Raw genomic sequence first — 24362 nt, 5'->3', positions numbered from 1 at the left:
TACCCAGGGACAGAGAATGGTACAGGGCTGGAGACCTGGTTGAGGATGTTTTTATATAATTTTCTTCTCTGTTTCAGGACAAAATCAAATTAGCATTTTTTTTTCTCCTCTTCTCTTAGGCAGAAGATGCTGGTGTGGCAGTGTCCATTTTACTATGTGTGAGAGCCCTTCAGATCCGATCAAGTGAAGATGATGAAATGAAAACATCCGTGTGTAAGACAATTGGTTGTCTTTTACCAGAAGATCTTGAAGTTAGAAGAGCCTGTCAGCTTACTGAATTCTTATTGGAGCCCAGCTGGGCTGGTTTTAATATGTTAGAAGAATTATACCTGCAACCAGATCAAAAGTTTGATGAGGAAAATGCTCCAGTTCCCAACTCTCTCCGATGTGAGCTTTTGTTGGCTTTAAAAGCCCATTGGCCTTTTGATCCTGAATTTTGGGATTGGAAAACCTTAAAACGACATTGTCACCAACTCCTAGGCCAAGAAGCTTCTGATTCTGATGATGACCTCAGTGGCTATGAGATGTCAATTAATGAGACAGATGTTTTAGAGTCATTTCTCAGTGACTATGAAGAGAATAAAGATGATAAACATTCCAAAAGAAGAGATTCAACAGATCAACAGAAGGAGAAAAGAGACAAAAAGCCGATTGGTTCTTCTGAAAGGTACCAGAGGTGGCTTCAGTATAAGTTCTTTTGTGTGCTCTGCAAGAGAGAATGTATAGAAGCAAGGATACTCCATCATTCTAAGATGCATATGGAAGATGGAATTTATACTTGCCCTGTCTGTATAAAAAAATTCAAGAAAAAAGAATTTTTTGTACCTCATGTAATGGAACATGTGAAAATGCCACCAAGCAGAAGAGACAGACCGAGAAAGAAATTATTGATGAAGAGAGAACGCTCTCAAAAGGGTAGTGGCCCAAGTCCTTCTGCAACATCAGATCAAAATCAGGCATCCAACGAACAGGGAGATTCTCATGAGTATGTTACATTCAGCAAACTAGAGGATTGCCACCTGCAAGATAGAGATTTATACCCTTGCCCTGGGACAGACTGCTCCAGAGTATTTAAGCAATTTAAGTACCTAAGTGTGCACCTCAAAGCCGAACACCAAAACAATGATGAAAACGCAAAGCATTACTTGGACATGAAGAACAGGAGAGAAAAATGTTCTTATTGTCGGCGACATTTCATGACAGCTTTTCATCTGCGGGAGCATGAACGAGTTCACTGTGGGCCTCAGCCTTACATGTGTGTCTCTATAGACTGTTATGCAACATTTGGGTCAGTGAATGAGCTACTTAACCACAAACAAAAACATGAGGATCTTCGATACAAATGTGAATTAAATGGCTGCAGCATTGTTTTCAGTGACCTAGGACAGCTTTATCACCATGAAGCACAGCATTTCCGGGATGCATCATATACATGCAACTTCCTTGGTTGCAAAAAGTTCTATTATTCTAAAACTGAGTTTCAGAATCACCTTTCCATGCATAATGGTGATATTTCAAATGGAGATGTTAAGACAACAGTAAAGCTTGAATCTGCAGCAAATGAAAAGAACAGTTGTCAAGACCAGCCTCATCTACTTGATCCAACTGAGAAATCACATTTGCCTGAGGATCTGATTTTCTCTGTGGAGTCAACTAGTTCTCAGTTAGCTCCAGATATTGAGGAAACAGGTTCTGATAACCTAAAAGACAACAGTGACAGCAACTCTAGCGATCAGTTAAGTCACAGCTCATCTGCCTCAATGAATGAAGAACTGATTGATACACTGGACTCCCCTGAGACTATGCCTGATATTTTAATATCCTCTCATGATAAAGTCTTTGTCCCTTCCAATTTAAAAGAGAAATGTTCCAATATGGCACTCTGTTTTGATGGGAAAAAGTTTACCTGTGGTTTTGAAGGCTGTGGTTCCACATACAAAAATGCTAGAGGCATACAGAAGCATCTCCGAAAGGTTCATCCATACCATTTCAAGCATAAAAAAACATTGGGAATAAAAGATAAAGAGATCTTTCAAATTCTGGACAACGAACACAGTCAAACAAATGAGAACTTTAGTGCTGAGCCTAAGCCAGGTTCAGATACAAACAGTGACTCCCCAGATGAAGGTCTAGATCACAATATTCACACTAAATGTAAAAGTGATCTTCGAAGTTGTCACCATTCTTCAGAAGCCTCCATTTGTGCTTCCAGAGTGTCGTGTTCTGAGGATGCCATGTTGGAGCTTCTGTTACGCTTGAAACACTTAAGCTTGAAAAACTCAATAACATCCTTCTCAGGGTCACTGCCAGTGTATCCATCCAATGGTGCTAAGTCCCTTCAGTCAGTTTCATCAAGCCCTATCTCAGACCTTCACTTTCAAAATCAAGAAGAAAATTTGTCAAGTCAATATCTTGCACAGTTGGCAGCCAAGCCGTTTTTCTGTGAACTTCAAGGCTGCAAATATGAATTTGTGACCAGAGAGGCTTTGTTGATGCATTATGTCAAAAAACATAATTATTCCAGAGACAAGGTTCTGCAGCTATCCATGTTTCAGCATCGTTACTCCCCTTTCCAGTGTCATATTTGCCAAAGGTCATTCACCAGAAAAACCCACCTTAGAATTCATTATAAAAATAAACATCAGATTAGCAATGAAAAAGTCACTCATAAATTATTTGATAATGGAAAATGTGATCATGTAAGCCCCTGCACAGGGGACCGCTTGAAAGGTAATGTCATGGGTAGTAGTACTTCTACTTTTTGTGGCAGTACAGAACTCGGAGATGAACAGACGAATAATTCTGAGAAGCAAATCCGACATCCTAAAAAGGAAGAGTGTAGTTCAGAAACTGATTTGGAATCCTCTTGCGAAGAAATCGATAGTAATGTGACAGGAAAATCATCCAGCATTTCATCCCCAATAGATAGCCACAGGGAAGAACTAGAAGCAAGAGAGGGAAGAGGAAGTAGAAGAACTGTTGCCAAAGGAAATCTGTGCTATATTTTGAACAAATACCACAAACCATTCCACTGTATTCATAAAAGTTGCAATTCTTCATTCACAAATCTAAAGGGGTTGATTCGCCACTATCGAACAGTGCATCAGTATAACAGAGAGCAGTTGTGTTTAGAAAAAGACAAAGCACGAACAAAAAGAGAACTGGTCAAATGTAAAAAGATATTTGCTTGCAAATATAAAGAGTGTAATAAGCGCTTCCTATGCTCCAAAGCACTGGCCAAACACTGTAGTGATTCCCATAACTTAGACCCCGTTGAAGATCAGAAAACCCTTTCTGAGACTGACTCTGCTGCCAGGTTTCCCTGTAGCCAATCACAGTGCCCAGCTGTCTTCTACACTCTTAACAAGTTGAAGCACCATTTGATGGAACAGCATGGTATTGAAGGAGAGATGAACTCAGACTTTGAAATTCATTGTGACCTTAATGGCTGTGATCGTATCTTCACACATCGAAGTAACTACTCTCAACACGTGTATTACCGACACAAGGATTATTATGATGATCTTTTTGGAAATCCAAAAGTGGAAAATGAGAATGTACTGAGAGGTGAAGGTGAGAAAGGTTTTGGAACCACCCGGGCCCACAGTGAAACAAGTCAGAATAATAAGAAGGCATTGAATGCTAAAACTAGAAAATGTGGTAGCCTCATTAAAGAGAAAAAGCTTCCAATCATTTTTAAAACAAAAGAGGAAGCCCTGAATATGTGTGCAGAGCAATCTGAACACACTCAGTATCCTTGCATGATTCAAGGCTGTGCATCTGTTGTCAAATTGGAAAGTAGTATATTAAGACATTACAAACGTACCCACCAGATGAGCAGTGCTTATTTAGAACAGCAGATGGAAATCCTAGTAGTTTGTGTTAAGTATGGTACCAAAATTAAAGAAGAGCCAGCCTCTGAGATAGAGCCTTGTATAAAGAAGGAAGAAACCAGAAACTGTGAACCAGGTAGCACAGTGCGTACCCATCCCCCAGGTGAAAATGAAGCATCTCTCCAGAAAAGCAACAGTTCCCCTCATCCAGAAAATAAAGGAAACGGGATTCAGGATGGGTGTGTAGAAAGCAATTCGGTATTTAATCCAGATACCTTCCTGTATAGAGAAACTTCCAAATGTAATCATAGTTCAGAAACCACTAGCTTGGAAGAGTGTCATGTCACTGAGCCCCCTCCCTATAAAACTGAAAAGTCTGCACCTAAGAACACTGATGGAACTGAGAGCAGGCCCTATTTAACAAATTTCCAGTTGCCTTTATCAAGAAAAAGGGTACCAGAAGCTGGGCACCATAGCTCTAGACTGGAAAGTAATGTGGTAAAAACACCAATTCACGTCCCAAAAGACACATTTCGGAAACATTCACAGGCCAGATCATTTGATTTGAAGACTTATAAACCCATGGGGTTTGAATCTTCATTTTTAAAATTCATTCAGGAAAGTAAGGAAAAAGAGGATGATTTTGATGATTGGGAGCCAGCTGAGCACTTAACAGCAAATGATGTTCCACAGCCCAGTGATGACTTAGCAGGGAATGTGACTGTTGATGGCTTAGTGAATGAAAGCAGCCCTAAAGTTGATATACCTCTTCCTTCCAGTGATTCTGCAGTTCATGACAACCTGACCACAATCCAGCCTATCATTGTAGCAGAGTCATCAACTGTTCCTTCCCTCGAAAATCTGAGGGTCATATTAGATAAGGCACTAACAGACTGTGGAGAGCTTGCCTTAAAACAGCTTCATTATCTGCGGCCAGTGGTCGTCCTGGAAAGATCTAAATTTTCCACATCTCTTTTAGACTTGTTTCCAACAAAAAAAACAGATGAGCTTTGTGTAGTAGGGAGTTCCTAAGTAGCAATTTTGTTTTAGAGAACAGACTGGCTCCAGTACTGCAGCATGGGGACAATTGCCAACTCGAACAAAGGCTGAGCAGCAGCCACACCATTGTTTAGGGTAGGGTAGGCTGTGCATTTTCATGAATGTATAATATCTTTGTCAACAGTATTGGCAGCGTTCATTAGCTCCCCAGTTGGTTTGTTTATTGGTTGGTTTGTTTTGTTTTGTTTTATTAAGAAAATGGAACTGTGCTCTGTTTGGTGCTAATTAATACATCAAATATACTGGGGCTTCCTTTTTCAAATTAAGTGTGCATGATTGTATATGGAACAGATACTGAGGCCCCAGGGTGGGAGGGCTGGGGGGAGGGAGACAGGCAGAGTTCTTACTTGACTTGAATGTGCACCTGAGGGTGCTTTGTGTAATATATTGTACACTACAGCATCTTATATTTTTTGAGTTGAGTTTCAATAAATTACAATTTTTCACCCATTTCTGGTTTAATTGGCAAAAGTTTTATGCCACTCAGGATGGAATGGACATGTGTTCTTGTGTTTCTTTCCTGTTATGACTGACTGAAACAGCCAGATTTAGACTTCTCTAAAGAAGAATAATTGTTTTAAAATGTAGAAATGAAAGGGAGGGGCCAGTACTTAAGGCAGCCATGAATTCTAGAACTGCCACATAGTCCACTGAAATTCCTTGTGTAACTTCAACAAAAGGAAGTATCTTCCAGCCAGGTGTGACTTAGAAATCACACCTTTTGTGAAGTTTTAGCAGTGACAACCAAAGAGAGACTTAACAGAAGGAAGTAGAGAGAATACTTTTGTTGAGGGGGTCTGCACATGCTATTAGAGATCATTGAACTAAGATTTCCAGGCTCTTTTTATTTTCTGTTACCCATGAGAAAAATCATATTTCCCATCTAAGTTTCTAGGGTTTAATGCTCTGAGAGATACTCACCTCCACCCTTGTTTCACCATTCTGCATACAATAACACCAGCTTTCTTTGTGTCCTCTATGTTACTGTATTTAATCTTTCCAAAAGGCATATTCCTGTTCTTACTCTCACCCTGCAGTTTCTTAGTTACTCGAATCCCCAGTCAGCCTAATCCCAAACCATCCCACTGACTGCTCACTAGAATATTGTAAAGGTAATTCTTATCCATAGGTACAAATTGGTCTATATGGCCTCTGGTGTGACTTCCAACCTAGGATTTCTGTGATTCAAACTAAGTGCTTACTAATGGTAACTGGCTCTTTATTCTTTAGTTTCCCAAACTTTTCCACACAGACATTTTGATAACTTTTTTGGTAAGTTAAAAGTCTGTGACTGATTTTATAATGGGAGTAATAATCACTCACCCTCTCAAGATAGTCTCATATGAGGATAATTAAGAGCTATTTCATCTTTAGTTCCTTTTCACTGGGAGTCTAGAAACTAGTCCAGTCCAGTCTCATGTTATAACTAGTTCATGACTTGACCTTTTAAGCAAGTCCATTTGTCTTTTCTGAACTTACCTTCTTTGTCTGTAAAATGAAAGTGTTGAACTAAATGAGCTCTGAGGTTTCTACCTAATCTGGCATTCTATGAATACAAGGTACAGCAAGATTGTGCTATATTAATTTTGATTAATGCGTAGTGCTTACACTGGGGCTGGCAGGAGGATGGGGAGGTGGGCACTGTGCTAGGTAGTGAAGCTATAAAGGAATGAAATGGTCATCTCCTAAACAATCTAAAATATTACTTTGGGAATAGGTCATATTTAAAAGTAAATGAAAATATGTGTAAACTAAAAACATCCATGTTTGCAAGAAGGAAAGAGGTTATGGCCAGCTACCAGAATTGAGAAAGGACTTAACAGAGTCACACGAAGCGGGTATTCCGAAAGGTGAGATTCTTAAAGATGGAAGTGGAGGGAGAGAATGTCCAGCATTTGGGGCTGGGGGGAGGTTAGGGGTTGGACTATGCAAATATATAAAGGTGGGAGGTAGAATGTCAAGGACCGTAAGCTGCTAATGAAATCAGAACAGCAGAAAGAGTAAGTAGGAGCCTTATTGTTCAGGACTTTAAATACCTGGCTAAAGATTTTGTATTCCACCCTTGTGGCAATAGGAAGGCAAAAAAGACTATAGTTGAAGAGTGATATGCTGTCACATCTGTTTTAGAAGTAGCTCAAGGTGTAAGTTGTATAGAGCAGAGTGGTCAACTTTGTAGCTACACTAGTTGCTGTATATTAGATAAACATTAACATTGTTTTGTTTTTTATTTTGTTAGAAGATTTCCCATTACATTTCAGTCTGGTGTGACTGTCAGGTGTTTCTTGCTCAAGTTTGATATCTCTGGTGTAGAGAGTATGTGGGAAAAGGAAGAAGTAGAGGAAACAATGTAACTATCAATAGTTAAAGCAATAGGTGATAACATACCTAAACTAAGGTATGAGTGGAAAGAAAGGGACATTAGATGTAAGACAAAACAAGATTTGGCAACTGATTGGATTTGGGGAAGTAAAACAGGAGTCAAAGATAAATGCCCAGATTGGGATTGACTAAAAGGATGATGGTGTCCTCTACAGAAATAGAGAAGTTTGAAGTAGGGATGGATTTATTGGAACATAGAAATTACATTTTGAACAAATTGAGTTTCACATTTCTCACTTCTGTCCCTTAGAATTTTCCTTAGTTCACAGCTACATAAATCCTTTGCTGATCTTCCTAGCTGCTAGTATATTCCCTCCCAAAACCAGTTAGTGTTTGTTTTATACATACACACACACCCACCTACCTACATACACGTGTCTTCTCCCCTGGTGGAATGTGAGCTTGAGGGCAGGGACTGTGGTTTAACTTTGGTCTTTGTATTTCAAGCACTAGGTAGAGTACTTGGTACATAAGTGCTTAATGCTTATTTATTCCAGGACATTCAAAAGAATGTGATGTGGGAATGGAACTGGAGTAGTAAGCATAAAGATTTGAAGGTCATCTTCATAGAGTTAACTGAATCTGTGGTAGCTAATGAGTTCACTAAAAATGTAGAGGGGCAAGAAGGCACAGAGAGAGTCTTGGAGGGCACCTACACTTTATGGGGAGGCAGAGGATGAGCCAGCAAAAGAAATTGAGGAGCAATGGTCTGAGAAGTAGGAGAACAGTGTCTGGGAAGCCAAGGTAAAGTTCCAGGTACAAGAGAATAGTTGAGATTGTTAGAGATAGATCACATAGCAAGAGCTGTTAGTAACTTCTGATGATTCATGTTATGAATTGTTCATCACAGACAAATCCTGCATCTCATTTGATGGTTCTCAGTTGTTGCTATTTAGGCTATTTGTTTAGAATCAGAAATGCTGCTTACACCTGAGTGCCAATAAACTTGTGAATCGTGGCTTCAATTTCAGTTTTGCTTTGATACTTAAAAGTCATTTTAAAATAAAAAATGATGTACTCAACTACTGATCCCTGTTTGGGGAGAGTGTTAATACTTTGCATCCCTTAACAGGATGCATGATTATACTTAATCTAAACTTCAACAGGCCATTTTGCTTAAATAGGCAAGGAGTTATTAAATGTTTGTCCTGTTATCAGGTTCTCTCCTGTAAAGCTTACCCATGCATGACTTCACTTAACTGACAGTGTTCCCTTGTTCCATTCCTGTACTTTGCCTATAACTTCAGGTCTATAATATCCTATAGGATAATCATCTGGCTTCTAATTTTGTCTCAAACATCAACTTCCCACTTTTCACTAGCATTCACGTTGAAAGGAGCCACATTTAGCTTACGAAGTGACCTGTGAGTTTTTCTTCCTTCCAAAAAAAAAAAAACCCACCATTTTTCCTAAGCATTTCCACACTAACCCAATGCAGGCTCTTTTTTTTTTTTTTTTTTGAGGCAAAAATCATCCTGATGTTAGATTCTCCCTATTCCAATTCATTATATGTATATAATACAACGCCCAACAGTGTTACCATGTTACACACATACCCTAAAGCTAAAAACTTTTTACCTCATGGATTCCAAATTCTGCTAGGCTTTTAGTCTGGCCCCATCTTAGTCAAATATGCGTTTTCTAGTCAGAGCATCTATCTACCTCACCATCTGTCAATGACCTGTCCCAGTTCTTCATCCCTCGCTTTGTCTTAGTCTGAGTGACCTCCCAACCCTATTCTTCCTATTGAAACCCTATCCAGCCTACATGGAATTTACCTTGATTATTCCATCCCTGATCGACCTTCATCTCTGAACTCAGTCTGCACCAACATAATACAGCACATAACTTGCATATTTTCCTGTTACCCCATGCATTTTAGTCGAGTTGTCTGAATGAGCAAAGATTATGTTTCAGACTTCTTTTCATAGCAACTGACAGAGGACTGAGTATAAAGATTGAGATGTATTAAAAATGGTGATGTAGTAAATTTTGAGGGCCCAACTTGTATATATCTCTTTATTCTCAGTCCATCCCTATATGCCATGCTGTCTCACTGAACCCAACAGAAGCCCCTCACTCCATGGTTACTCCTCTTGGTCAGATGGTGAGAATGACAGTACTGAACTGAAAATCAGGAAACCTGATTGGCAATCTCAGTTTGCTGTGACTTGAATATATGGTTCAACTTCTTAAAGTCTCAGATTCTTCATCTGTAGAATAGTCATTTTTCAGTCACATCTGACTTTGTGATCCCATTCAGGGTTCTCTTGGCAAAGATGCTGGAGTGGTTTACCATTTACTTCTCTAGCTCACTTTATTGATGAGGAAACTGAGGCAAATGGTTAAGCTGCTTGCCCAGGATCATGCAGCCAATAAATGTCTGAGGCCAAATTTGTACTTGGGAAGATAAGTCTTTGGGTCCAGCACCCTATCCACTGTGACAATTAGCAGCCCCTTCTCTAGAATAGAATCAGCCATAATATGCACTACCTTACAGGGTTGCCATAATAAAAATAAATTTAAGACTATAGATTTAGAGTTGGAAGATACCATATGGAAATGACAGCGATTATTTAATTTGATCCTATGGTTTTGTAAATACAGGAAAGGGCCCCAGAGAGGTTAAATAACTTGCCTGAGATTCTGTAGTTAAGTAGGTAGCTGAGCCATATTTTGAACCCAGGTCCTTGGATAGGTTTTCCACTACACAACTTTTCAAACCTTAAAAGTGCTGTAGAAATGTTAACTAGTATGAGGAACAGCAATAGGGTGATTTGGAGAAGGGAAAGGGGAAGGACAAATAGTATCCTGACTTGGTCATCCTTTCAGATGGCTTGTGAGATAATGACATCATAATGACAATTCATCACAAGCTGAAGGTCAGCCTGTATTTAACAGGCACACTCCTGTGGCTCCTAATACAAACATGGACTCCTAAGGCCTCTGACTGAAGGTTCTTCCAGCATGTTGCACATGTAGTTCCAAAAGTTGCAGTATGGGTAAAACATCTCCCTTCGCCCAGACTTCAGGATCCTTCTCTTCCGCCCCACTTTGGAATTGGCTGCAAGAAAATATTCTCACTTTGAATTCAGATTCTTGGCTTTCAGAATACTTTGCTCCAACCTGGCATAACATCTTTTGGATTATCCTTGCTTTTTCCCTGCTAGTAGGAACATATGCCTTTTGGAAACGAACTTTTCAGTCAATTAAGGTTATACTCTTTTATGTTACTGAGGAATTTAAGCAGTTGCACAAGAGATGTAATTACCATTAACAATCTGAAGAGTTTAAGTTGGGTTGGTATTTTCAGATATGAGCTCTGGCCACTGAAACTGACATGAACCTTAAATAATTGAAATTTCCGAAAATGTTTTATGGTAAGAGAATCGTGTAGCATGAGTTTGTCTTCTCACCAAGTCTTATGACCAGGATGGAGAAGGGGACTCACTGGTAATCAGTAGAAAGAAATGAAGGTTTAGTCTGGTTGAAAAGAATTCTTAGGATGGGACATGACAACTGTCTTCAGATATATTAAGGATTTATTGGGAAGGGGGGCTAAAATTGTTGAACTAGGCTCCCCTTTAAAAGGACAGAAGTAGGGGCTATGTGAGCAGAAATTACAGGAAAAGATATTCTAGACTGATTATGAGGAGGAGCTTCCTATGTAGTGGTTGTGAGCTCTCCTGCCTTGAAAGGTTTCAAGAGGAGCCTGTGAGACCACTGATGGTTATAAAAGAGGATTCATGCTTCACATGAGAGTATTCAAAATCCTCTGAAATCCCTTTCAATACTGGATACCATGATTTTTCTCATATTGGGATTACACTTAGTACTCTATATTGTACTTCCTCCAGATCAAGCAATTAAGAGTATTGTCTGTTGACTTTGCTCACCTCCCTCTCCTGCCCCTTTCTCTACTTCTAAAATGAGGGAGGCTACAGTTTAACGTAATTTCATCTCCAATATATTGTGCATGTCTCTGAATTGAGGTGAACTGATGAGTTGAGATGAATCACCCAAATACAAGATGGTCCAAGGGTCCTCCTACATGAGGGTCCTAGGACAAGAGTGTAGGGGGAACTTGGAATAGTTGAAGCTAAACCAGCATTTCAAAGAATCCTCAATATAAAGTTCAGATTTTTTTTAAAATGGAAGTTAATCTGAACTTAAGAGTTGGTGTAATGTTTAGAACCCAAATGTCATCACACCCTGGAGCCTTTAACCCTTTGGGTCTTAGAGCAAAATTCAAATTCATCAGACTTAAGATGCCTATTGTGAGTTCAGGTAACGCTCCTCTTCTGCGGGTTAGAGATACAAAAAAAAAAAAAAAAAGTTCCCCAGGGGATGTTCATGACACATATGTAAGTCTTAAAATACAGTAGGGGCTAATTACGATTCAGACCACGTGTTTCTTAGGGAAATTTGAGAAGGGGGAGAAGGATGAAGGGGAAGCATAGAGATTTGTGACTCCTACATATGGAGTGTTAAGTGAGCTAGACATGGCAGAAGGGAAGGATATAGGAATGTATTGTCACCATATGAAGTAGCCAAAATGAATGGACTTGGTGTCATTTGGTTAGAATGTGGAGTGTTCAGAAAAGAAGGAATAATATTAAATAAGATGAGGAAAAGTAGGCTGGGGCCACATGGTGGAGTACCTTTAAAAAGTAGTATTTTATCCTTTAACAAAACATAGCCACTTAAGGCTCTTTGTCTACAGAGTGACAATCAGACATGCTCATTAGATTTTTTGGAAGCAGGGCATTAATTTAGAATGGATGAAAAACGTTGGGAAAAGTAACAGGGTAGCTATGTGGTACAGTGGATAGAGCACCAGAGCTGGAGTCAGGAACACCTGAGTTCAAATCCAACCTCAGCCCCTTACTGGCTGTGTGACCCTGAGCAAGTCCCATAACCTGTTTTCTTATCTATAAAATGGGGCTAATAATAGCACCTATCTTTCAGTATTGTTTTAAGAGTCAAATGTGGGATGATTGTGAAAAGCTTAGCACTCTGCCCAGAACGTAGTAAGTGCTATATAAATGTTAGCTATCATCATTTTGGAAACCAACTAGGACATAGATAATAGTACAAATGAGAGGTGATAAGCACCTTAAACTAGGATAGTGATAGTGGCTATGGAAGTATAAGAAAAGAAAGGATGTCAAAATAGGAGAATCTATAAGGATTTGGTAACAGGTTGGATCTTGGGAGGTTGAGGGACAGTCAGATTATTCCAAGGTTTTGATCCTGAATGACTGGAAAGATTGTGTACTATCACCAGAAAGAGAAGACAAGTGGTAGAAGCAAGATCTAAGTAAACCAGGAAGTCTTTGTACAAAGGAAACAACTCCAGCCTTGGCATTAGAAGACCCAATTTAAGTACTACCTCTGTGGCTTAATATGTGTATGACCTTGGGAGAGACTTCTCTTTGGCCTTCAGTTTTTTTTCATTTGCCAAATAGGAAGAATCATTTCTTTCTAAATATTTTAGTCTTAGGCCTGGCCTCCTAGAGAAAAGATAGTACTGTGTATAGAAACAATCCCAGGCAAGAAAAGGGTCTTTGTGCTCACAGCCCACTCACTTGACCCTATTTCCCCTTCCCCCCAGGATTCCTTCTTTGTGGAACCTCAAATTCAGTATGTCTAAAATAGAACTCATTAGCTTCCTCTCCTCACACCCCCCCTCCAAATTTTCCTATTTCTGTCAAAGACACCAACAGCCATGTCATTCCCTATTACCTAGCTAACCAAGAGACATCCTCCTCTCTTCCCTCGCCCTCAGCTTAGACATCCTAACAGTAGCCAGGTCATCAGTAACCCTTCATCATCTTGTGCACCTCCTGATTCCCCTCTATTCACGTAGGTCAGATATGTCCCACATCAGGCCCTTGTCACTTTTCACCTGGAACTACATCAGTAATCTAATTGGTCTCCTTGCTTTAACACAGCTGTCATGAAACTCCTCTTTAGTGGCTCTCCATTGCCTAGATTGTACCATAAAATATAAATCCCTTAGTCTGACATGTAAGGCCCTTCACAATCTAGGTCTTACTCCACTTTAGAACAATGCTTGAAGGTTAGGAAACTTTTGAATGAAAAATCTGATTCTCAGTAACTTTGCTTCCAGTTCTGGCCTGTGATGTCAAATTGAACAAACCCCCTTGCCCATGACAGCTCATCATATACTTCTCTGAGCTAATAATCCATTATCATGTGGCCTGTCTCTAATCTCATTATCCTGGTTACCCTCCTTTGGATGTTCTCCAAATCAGCCCTAAAATGTGAGGTCCAAAAGGAACCATAATCTGGGCAGGGTAACAAATTCTCATCTCACATTCCTGGATAAGGGTATGAAGGTTCTTTGGGATTCTAACCATTAGTTTTGTTTCATAAAAGTTTTCTGTAAGAGAGAACCCCAAAAGAAAGAGTGGCAGGGTTCCCATTAGTTGGGAATTATAGGTGGTATCAGTAATAACAAGCTAATATTTATATACAGTTCTATATGTGTATATATAACATTTGACATTTAATTTATATATTTAATATACATACATATATACATGTTTATATTAGCATGTGTTTGTGTATATATGTGTGCATATAAAATGTGTATATATAATATATATGTATATATACACATAAAATAGCTAGCATTTTTATATGTACATATAATGCTGGTGGGTAGCTAAGTGGTACAGTCGATAGAGTACTAGATTTGGAATTGATAAAGACTCCTTTTCCTGAGTTAAAATCTGGCCTCAGACACTTTCTAGCTGTATGACTCTGGGCAAGTTACTTAACCCTGTTTGCCTCAGTTTCTTCATTTGTCAAGATGAGCTGGAAAAGGAAATAGTAAACCACTCTAGTATCTTTGGGGTTACAAAAAATCAGATACGAATGAAACAACTGAACACCAAATATAATGCTTTAAGATTTGGAAAGTGCCTTATATATATCTCATTTTATCCTCACAACAACCCTGGGAAGTAGATGCTATTATTATCCCTCTTTACAGATGAAAAAATTAAGGTATAGAAGGGTTAAGTGACTTTCCTAGTGTCACAGAGCTAGTAACTGCCAGAGGGTTAGATTGAGCTTAGATCTTCTTGGCTACAGGTCTAGTGCACTGTCTTCTGAACCACCAAGCTTTCAGTTCATCCAAATAGAGCTGTCCTGGAGTCAGTGGGAGACATAAGTGGGTGAGTGGGGTAATGACTGGAGCTTACCTGTGGAAGAAGAAGGGTTTGAGGCAATGATTTATTTGGTAGACTGAGCATAGGCAGGGGATCTTAACCTGGGGGCTCTGTGAACTTTTAAAATTCAGATCCATATTCAAATATTGTATTTCAATAGAATTGAAATATTGGAGCTACATCAAACAATATTTTTCAGATCATTGTATTTCAATAGAATTGGTTTCCCTTGAGATCCTATGTGTTTTATCCACTTAAAAATATGATCCTAAGGAGTCCATCAGCTTCACCAGAGTGACACAGGGATCTCTGACAAAAAAAAAAAAGAGGTGAAGAATGCCTGAGAGTAGAAGCGGCAGCATTCACTGTGTGGTGAAAAATCCTAGCTATCTCCAGAGGTCAAGGTTCTAGTGAAGGCTCTATCTCTCACTATGCTGATGGCCAAGTCATTTCTTTCTCTCTAGGCCTCTGTATCCCCATCTGTTAAATGAAAGACATTCTGTGGTACCACAAGGTTGGGCTGAGCAGCCCGTGTATTTTTAGAACTCTTAACAAATACTAGGCACATGGCCATAGCTTCTCTAGGTCTCTTTCCATATTTGTAAAATGAAGGTGTGGGCTACAGCAATAGTGTCAAACTCAAAGAAAAATGAATGTGGGACATATATTGACTTAGGGAGACCATATATCGATACCTATATTATATTTTTACTCTTGTTAAACATTTCCCAGATATATTTTAATCTGCTTCTAGAGACAATTGGGGAACCTCTGGGCTGGATAACTTCTCTGATGTTGTAATCCTAAAATGTTCACAACAGGCTTTCCTGAGAAGCCTCCTGTGCCATCTTGGAAAGGTTTATATTATGAGGGTTTGGCCTGTGGGCTCTGCTCTTAGCTGACTTGGAAAGGAGTTTGGGTTCTTTTTTTACCTTCTGAGGACAGTCACACCCTAAGTGTCCCCAAGTTAAGGGGCATTTTTCCCACCATATTTGACTAGTAGATGATAACTGTGTGGTGTCTGTGAGCCAGTCACTTAACCCTGGGCTTAATCTGGGCTTCAATACCCTCATTTAAAAAAAAAAATAAAGGGTGTTAGACATCAGTCAGTGGTATCAGACTCCAGTCCTGGGCCTCTTAAGGCCCTAAAATTCCCCAGTGAAGTTTGAACTAGATTAAAATGTAATTAGGAAATGTTTAACAAAATGAGTAAAAGTACAATTTGTTTTTTAGTCATTTCAGTTGTGTCCAGCTCTTCATGACCCCATTTGGGGTTTTCTTAGCAAAGATACTAGAGTGGTTTACCATTTACCATTTAGCTCATTTTACAGATGAGGAAACTGAGGCAAACAGGGTGAAGTGACTTGCCCAGAGTCATACAGCTAATAAGTGTCTGAGGCCAGATTTGAACTCAAGAAAAGAGTCTTCCTGACTCCCAGCCTGGCTTTTTATCCACTGTGCCACCTGGATGCCTCTCTCCCCCACAAAAAGTATAATACCATCTAGATAATGTTAATTTGTGATTTTCTAAGTCAGCATGCAATCTGGCAGGGATCTGTTTCTACTTCAGTTTGATACCACTGGCCTAGATGACCTCTGTCATTTCTAATTCCAAATCTGTGCCCCTCTGACTAAATTAAAGACAAAGAAGAAAAAAAAAAACCTGATCTCATGTATTGGTTTAAAAGGCTGCCTTCTGAGACAGTTGGAGCCCACATACTGCTTAGTCTCCTATACTTCAGGATTGCTTCCAAGAGTTCTTTAAGTAAATCACGACTGTAGGATCAGCTTCTTAGTCCCCAATGAAAAATGGAGTGATATTTCATGTGCCTAGAGGTGGCTTCCATTTCTTTTCAACCCAAGCACTGCTGCAATCCCTGTGGGAATTAGGGAGGATCTGTGGGCAAGAGGGTACATGAAGGAAGCGAGGGATTCTAAGGGGCAGCTGTGGTGTTACTAGTGGCTGACAGAGCCCTAGACTGAGTCAGGAAGGATAGAAACAAACACACCCTTATTAAGTGCCTACTATGTGCTAAGCATCTTACAAGTATAATCTCATTTGATCCTCATAGCTAAAGCCTGGTAAGTAGGTGCTATTATTATAGCCACTTTGCAGCTGAAAAAACTGCTGCACAGAGCAGTTAAGTGACCTGGGGAGGTTTTCCTAGTCAACAAGTATCCAAGATGGGATTTGAACTTGGGTCTTTCTGACTCCAGGCCCAGTGCTCTATCCACTGCACTCTCTAGCTGACTTAAATCAGGAAGCTCTCTTCCCCAATTTGATCAAGAATCAGGCTTTAGTTCCTTCTGGCTCTCACAGTCTGTGTTTAAGGTCTCTTTTGGTCCTGCAGTGTGGCATAGAACATAAAAGGTTGGACCCAGAGTTAGGAATATGGGTTCCAATATTCCCTTAGGCATTTAACTCTGTGTGATCTCTGAATGTTTCCTCCTCTGCAAAAGAGGAAGAACTGAATAGGGTTGTCGGGAGAACCAAATGAATGTCTGCAAAACACTTTGAAAACCTCAAAAGCAGTATATGAATGGCGGTTCTTATTATTGTGAGTAAGCATAGGGTGGTGAGGGGGAAGAGCTTCCCAGGCATGATGGACACAGCCAGTGCCACTGCAGAGGGGTTGGAATTTAAGGAACAGAAACAAGGCCAGTTCAGCTAGACCACAGGAGGGAATAGTGAGCAGTGAGCCAGGGAAGATCTGGCTACAGTGATTGTGAGAAGTTTTTAGAGCCAACATAGGTGTATAGTTTTTTCCTAGACCCAATAGGGAGCTACTGGGGATTTCTTTAGCCAGCACTTTGTTCATGATATCCCTGTGAAGTAGGTGACATAAAATATTATAATCTATTTTATGGACAGGGAAACAGGCTTGAAGAGATGAAGTCCTCAGATCTCCAAATTCATTGTTATTTCTACTCTACCATTTGCTGAATAGGGTAGGAAGTGCTCTCTGTGTGTGTTCATCCTTCATTGCCAAAGAAGACCATGCCATCAGAGAAATGATGACATGACTTGCACTTGACTTTGTTTTGAGTGAGGGAGAGCTGTGCAGGTCACCAGCCTCACTTCTCCTCCAGAGCCATCTGAATCCAGTGACCAGATATTCATCAGGATTACTGGAGATGACCCAGGATGAGGCAATTGGGGTTAAGTGACTTGCCCAAGGTCACACAGCTAGTGAGTGTCAAGTGTCTGAGATGAGATTTGAACTCAGGTCCTCCTGACTCCTGCACTGGTGCTCTATCCACTGCACCACCTAGCTACGCTCTAATGCATTTCCAATGGAAACATAATGCCTTGGGTTGAAACAAAAAGATTTCTCATGTACTCAGAAAAAAAAACAACAACAACACTCAGCTAGGACCCTCCTTCCCTAGTAAGTCTGAATAAGAGTTTTGCCCAATTAATAACTATTTACATAACACTAGGATTTACAAAACACTTTCTTTACAACAAGTAAGTAGCACTAGGACTCTTACCCCCATTTTTTAGATGAGAAAGTTAAGGTCAACAGAGGTTAAATGACTGCTAGGTCAAGGTCAAGCCTCACTAGAATTAGTTGACTAATAATTTGTTTTCATGTACATAAATGTAACCAACTTATGCGTTTTTTTTCTTTAGAAAATCATCATCTTTATTAATTTGTTCCTTCTGCTTTACAAGAAGGGCACAGATCTTTTTCAAGATATATTGTCCAACAACATTGGAGCAACAAACCATTGTTTTGGTAACAATGGTCAAGGTAACAATAACATGTTGGTCACCCTGAGCCTGCAAGAGAAAATCCTCAAAAAGCTTCAGATGGTGGAGTGCAAAGTGAAGGATCTGGAGGATTTGATCATAACCTACAAAGGTGGTAAGAAGAATTGCACGAGACCCCATTGTAGCTGCTCGAATTGTCAGAGCCCCCTGGCCACATCTGGGTTTTCCTCTACATCTGAAACATGAAGCCAGGATGTGGAATCTACCCCTCCCCAGAAAGACCTCCATCCAACATCTTGAGTGGCATATGGAGTACAAATAAAATGCTTCATATCCCTAATCTGTCTTTATGGCCACCTGTTTATCCACTAGATTGTCTCTCTTTCCTAGGAGTGGGAGAGAAGAATCCCATGAACGGGGGGTATAGGAGGAGTTGGAGCATATATAAGGCAGCAACAGCACCCACAGAAGTTAAGAGGCTCCCCAGATAATGGTGTTCAAAGCATCATTCAAGCACCTACTGAGGCCCAACCCTGGAAATAGAAGTTAGAGAAAAAAAGGGCAAGAGCCATTCTGGATGAGAGAAGAGAGGGATGTGGGAAAGGAGATGGAATGTGGGGCTAATTTCCTACTTGGTGTGTGGAGTTTGGTCTAGAACTGCGATTCTGCTGGTGTAGCAAATTTGTGGTTGAGGTAATTTCCTCCACCAAGGAAAATAGGCAATTCCTCAGCAACTTTAGTCTTAAGAAAGTAATTGAACTGAGCTCAGATTAATATCTTTGGGGTGGTAAATTGAGCCTTCTTTTGTCTCAATTTTTACCTAGACCTTAGTTATTGAATGAGTATGGCCACAGACATATTGTGAACTGAGAAAGAGCCTAATTTAGAAAGGCCATCACCCCCTGCACCAGGGGCCCTCAGTGATTATCTTGACCTTCATCTTGCCACTGAAGTCCAGTGACTCTTCAGGAGAGAGCAAGGCTGATGATTTTGTGCAGCTCTGCCTCACTTAAATCCAATTTAAGAGCAAGTCAAGACATCACCCATGAATGTCATTGGACCTCTTTGAAAGCAACGGATGAATAACAACTTAAGAAAATTGTCCAGGCATCTCAATAGCACAATTCAAGGGAGATGGAGCTGGTCAAGAAGACCTAAGCAGGTCATTAACTTCAGTTTCCTCCTCTTTGAAATGGGGGTAATAATAGAACCTACTTCACAGGGTTGTTGTGAAGATGAAAAGAGATGACATATGGGAAGGACTTTGTAAACCTTACAAAGGCTTCATAAAGCCCAGCTAGTAGTAATAGTAGTAGTAGTAGTCATAGTAGTAGTAGTAGTAGTAGTACTAGTAGTACTAGTAATAGTAATAGTAGTAGTAATGGTAGTAGTAGTAGTAGTAGTAGTACTAGTAATAGTAATAGTAGTAGTAATGGTAGTAGTAGTAGTAGTAGTAGTAGTAGTAGTAGTAGTAGTGCATTTAGGGGTCAAATAGCCAGTATGTGTCAGGAGGAGGACTTGAATCCAATCTTCCTGACTCCAAGGCCTGCTCTGTTGGTAGTCCTCAGCTCTGGGAATTGTGAGCTGTTATATTCTATGCTACTTCAACTGCCACACTAAAATGAGTCTACACATCAATATGGGTGAGTTCCCTAGGCATGTGTTTAGGGTGTGAGAGTGTGTGTAAAGGTGATACCTCTTTGGGTCTCCACTGTTGTTGCTGCCATTCTCATCATGCTATTGTTAAGGCCATCACCAAGGAGAAGCAGCCAGCACTAGCACATGGCTACTGTGACTGACCCCCGTGGAAGCCTCCTCTTCCTCCCTTTGATCTCCCTTATACTTCTTTCTCAGGAGCCTCAATCAATGCCCCACATAGCATACAGGGGCTCCAGAGGCATGTAGGCTAGGTGGTTATGTAAGGGAGCAGAGAGACCATTTGACATTCATGCCGCCTGAGGCATAAAGGCCCAATGGAGAGCCAGATGGAATCAGTGATTTAGTAGAGCTTTCACTGGGCTCTACTATGAGACTTTCCTGACCTATTATGGTCAGTTACCATGGGGACTGCTTTAGTGTGTGTGGGGAGTAATGTTTGATTTGGTATCCTTTTTAAACTTAGAAACTTTATTCTTTTAATGTCCATTAAATTGTTTTTATTGAATTTTTTGGTTCATTGGTATCTTATTGTATTTTAACCCTTGAGCCTGAATTGCTGCAATGGCCCAGAATGGAGTGGATAGATCCAATTTATTTGAAGAATTTGACAATAGTGTGATCTGTGGGTAGGCTTGGTGAGTATCCCAAATAACCCTTGAGGGCTAAAAGGTCATTAGCAGCCTTCCCTAGCTTCTGTCTTGCCTTCCTTAAACCACCAGGAAGATAATATCATTTTATAATTACTTAACCTGCAAAGGAGTGTAATGTATAATTTTCTCACTGTGTGGTGCATTCAAGTAACCACCCCAGTGATCCTGTCAAGATCCCATCTGGAAAAGGATCTCCACCCCTCTCCTGCCTCTGCTGCCTTTCTGGAGCAGATTAAGAAAAGGTCTGTCTCCAGGGTTAGATGAATTTACAAGTGAATTTTATCAAATATTTAAAGAACAGTTGATTCTAATACTATATAGATTATTTGGGAAAATTGCTGAGGAAGGAGTCCTACCAAATTCTTCTTATGATACAAATATGGTTCTGATACCTAAATCAGGAAAAGCCAAAACAGAGAAAGAAAATTGTAGACTAATTTCTCTAATGAATATAGATGCAAAAATTTTAAATAAGATATTAACAAAAAGAATACAGCAACTTATCACAAGAATAATACATTATGATCTGGTAGGATTTATACCAGGAGTGCAGGACTGGTTCAATATTAGAAAAACAATTAGCATTATTGATCATATCAACAACAAAACTAACAGAAACCACGTGATTATCTCAATAGATGCAGAAAAAGATTTTGACAAAACAGAACACCCATTCCTATTGAAAACACTGGAAAGCATAAGAATAAATGGAACTTTCTATAAAATAATAAGCAGTATCTACCTAAAACCATCAGCAAGCATTATATGCAATGGGGACAAGCTAGATGCATTTTTAATAAGATCAGGGGTAAAACAAGGATGTCCATTATCATCACTGTTATTCAATATGGTATTAGAAATGCTAGCTGTAACAATAAGAAAAGAAAAAGAAAGTGAAGGAATTAGGAAAAGAAGAAACTAAGTTATCATTTTTTGCAGATGATATGATGATATACTTAAAGAATTCCAGAGAATCAAGTAAAAAACTACTTGAAATAATAAACAACTTTGGCAAAGTTGCAGGATACAAAATAAACCCAGATAAATCATCTACATTTATATATATTACTGACAAAGCCCAACAGCAAGAGATAGAAAGAGAAATCCCATTTAAAGCTATGGTGGATTATATAAAATATCTGGGAGTCTACCTGGCAAAACAAACCCAGGGACTATATGAACACAATTACAAAACACTTTTTGCATAAATAAAGTCAGATCTAAGTAAGTGGAAAAGCATCAGTTGCTCGTGGGTAGGCTAACGTAATATAATAAGAATGACAATTCTACCTAAATTAATTTACTTATTCGGTGCCATACCAATCAAACTACCAAATAATTATTTTCTAGAGCTAGAAAAAATAATATCAAAATTCATCTGGAAGAACAAAAGGTCCAGAATATCAAGGGAACTAATGAAAAGAAATGCTAGGGAAGGTGGCCTAGCCCTACCAGATCTCAAATTGTATTATAAAGCAGCAATCATCAAGACCATTTGGTATTGGCTAAAAAACAGAGGGTTAGACAAGTGGAATAGGTTAGGTATTCAAGACACAGTAGTTAATGAATATGGCAATCTACTGTTTGATAAACCCAAGGACCCCAGCTTCTGGGATAAGAACTCACTGACAGAGATTGCTGGGAAAACTGGATAGAAGTGTGGTGGAAACTGGATAGAAGTGTGGTGGAAACTGGGCATAGACCAATGCCTGTCACTGTACACAAGAATAAAGTCCAAATGGATACATGATCTAGGTATAAAGATTGATATTATAAACAAATTAGGGGACCAAGGAATAGTCTGTTTGTCAAATTTATGGAGAATGGAGAAATTTATTACCCAACAAGAGATAGAGAACACTATGAAGTGCAAAATGGATAATTTTGATTACATTAAATTGAAAAGTTTTGCACAAACAAACCCAATGCAACCATGATTAAGAGGGAAGCAGAAAACTGGGAAAGAATTTTTGCAATTAGTGTCTATGATAAAGGCCTCATTTCTAAAATATAGAGAGAACTGAGTCAAATGTAAAAGAATACAAGTTATTTGCCAATTGATAAATGTTCAAAGGATACGAACAGGGAATTTTCAGAGGAAGAAATTAAAGCTATCTATAATCATATGAAAAAATGCTCTAAATAACTATTGATTAGAGAGATGCAAATCAAAACAACTCTGAGGTACTACATCATACCTATCAGATTGGCTAACATGACAAAACAGGAAGATGATAAATGTTGGAGAAGATGTGGGAGAGTTAGAACACTTAATTCATTATTGATGGAGCTGTGAGCTGATCCAACCATTCTGGAGAGCAATTTGGAACTATTTCCAAAGGGCTACAAAAATTTGCATACCCTTTGACCCAGCAATATCGCTTCTGGGACTCTGTCCCAAAGAGATCATAGAAATGGGAAAGGGTCCCACATGTACAAAAATATTTATAACAGCTCTCTTTATGGTGGTCAAAAACTGGAAATCAAGGGGATGCCCATCACGTGACAAGTTGTGGTATATGAATGTAATGGAATACTGTTGTACTATGAGAAACAATGAACAGGAAGACTTCAGAGAAGCCTGAAAAGATTTACATGACCTGATACTGAGTGAAAGGAGCAGAACCAGGAGAACTCTGTACACAGCAGCAACCACAGTGTGCGAGGAATTTTTCTGGTAAACTTAAAACTTCATTGAAATGCATGGACTTAAAAAATTTCCAATGGACTCGAGGCAAAATGCCTTCCACATCCAGAGAAAGAACTATGGAATTGGATCACAGATAGAAAGAGACCATTTTCTTTTGTGTTGTGTTTTGTTTTATGGTTTTCCCCGTACATTTTAATTCTTCTATGCAATATGTATTTAATAGGAATGTATGTGTAGAACCTATATAATATCGTACGCCATCTCAGGGAGGAAGTGGGGAAGGAGGGGAAAATAAGCTAAGATATGTGGAAGTGATTGTCGAACACTGAAAACAAATAAAATAATTTAATTTTTAAAAAAAGTCTGGACATATCTGTCAATCAGTGCTAAGATATGGCTTATTGTGAGCTGCTTGAGGGCAGGGACTGTTTTTTGTCTTTGTATCCCCAGTGCTTAGCACAGGGCCTGGAACATAGTAGGTGCTTAATAAGTGCTTCCAGATTGGTCAAGCCTCTACCCTTCATTTCTTCCTTCCCCTCCTAACAGGAATTAAAGTCTGTCTTGGAGAAGGGTGGAAAGACTTCCAGCCTACTGTTCTGGATAGAGATGTCTATTCTATCACCTCTTTGAGTCACATAACTATAGCTCCATGCTATATGTTCGGAGGACAGTCCTCACCACATGTGAGCCCCTCATCACATGAAGATAGCAGTAAGGAAAGAATGCTTACAGTAGGTTTTGGGACTGCAGTTACACAAAGCTAGGAGGGTTAGCTGATGCAGTGAGGGACCAAGTCAGTATCCAAAAGGATCTTGTCAGAGTAGAACAGAAATGTCAAACTAGAGGCTATTGGACTCTCTAGCATCATCAGGAGAAAATGTAATTGGAAATTGTTTAACAAAATAAATAATACAATACATTATGGAAAATGTTAATTTGTGGTTTCCAGTATAAGGCTAGCAAGGATCTGTTTCTATTTGAATTTGACACTCCTGGGCTAGAGCGTTAGGCTGAAACTAGATGAAATTTTATAGGGATGAATGTCAAGTCTTGCATTGGAATAAGAAATAAATATAAGAAGAAATAAAGTATAAGATAAGGGAGCTGCAGATAACAGCTCTGGAAAAGATGTAAGGTTTTAGTGGATTATAAGCTCGGTAGGAGTCAGCAGCAGTGTCATGTGCTAACCAAAAAAAAGTTAATGCAATTTGGGGCTGC

The 24362-nt window shown here is 39.4% G+C and overlaps 2 protein-coding genes and 1 long non-coding RNA gene across 6 annotated transcripts in view; 2 read left to right on the top strand and 1 right to left on the bottom strand.

Moving 5' to 3' along the window:
* RLF (RLF zinc finger) overlaps positions 1–5342 on the top strand; it is a 114248-nt gene extending 108906 nt beyond the window's left edge. Inside the window, exon 8 of one of the 4 annotated variants that reach the window (XM_072609922.1) lies at positions 120–5342. In XM_072609922.1, the coding sequence (XP_072466023.1) occupies positions 120–4865 (4746 nt within the window). In that variant the 3' untranslated portion in view covers positions 4866–5342. The remainder of the gene's footprint in view (positions 1–119) is intronic. The other 3 variants (XM_072609924.1, XM_072609927.1, XM_072609923.1) reach the window with 3 other exon arrangements.
* Positions 1–10123, bottom strand: part of LOC140504666 (uncharacterized) — a 44652-nt gene extending 34529 nt beyond the window's left edge. The window contains exon 1 of the long non-coding RNA XR_011967185.1: positions 9910–10123. This is a non-coding gene — a long non-coding RNA (uncharacterized lncRNA). The remainder of the gene's footprint in view (positions 1–9909) is intronic.
* A 33-nt stretch (positions 10124–10156) lies between these two features.
* On the top strand, positions 10157–18525 carry TMCO2 (transmembrane and coiled-coil domains 2). Its single transcript, XM_072609933.1, has 2 exons — positions 10157–10485; positions 18105–18525. Exons 1-2 carry the CDS (start codon positions 10270–10272, stop codon positions 18429–18431), a joined length of 543 nt encoding a protein of 180 aa, XP_072466034.1. The 5' UTR covers positions 10157–10269; the 3' UTR covers positions 18432–18525.
* Positions 18526–24362: the final 5837 nt, after the last annotated feature.

The sequence above is a fragment of the Notamacropus eugenii genome, chromosome 5, assembly GCF_028372415.1.
Source record: "Notamacropus eugenii isolate mMacEug1 chromosome 5, mMacEug1.pri_v2, whole genome shotgun sequence".
Lineage (NCBI taxonomy): Eukaryota > Metazoa > Chordata > Mammalia > Diprotodontia > Macropodidae > Notamacropus > Notamacropus eugenii.
Note: the sequence above shows the minus strand (reverse complement) of the source record. Positions and strands in the feature narration are given on the sequence as shown.

What these genes read in the sequence shown, in the direction of transcription:
- TMCO2 (XM_072609933.1), top strand. Translation starts at nt 10,270, where the DNA reads ATGGGTAAAACATCTCCCTTCGCCCAGACTTCAGGATCCTTCTCTTCC. An exon ending in GAACTTTTCAGTCAATTAAG is followed by an intron (nt 10,486 to 18,104) that starts GTTATACTCTTT and finishes TTTTTTCTTTAG; the next exon opens with AAAATCATCATCTTTATTAA.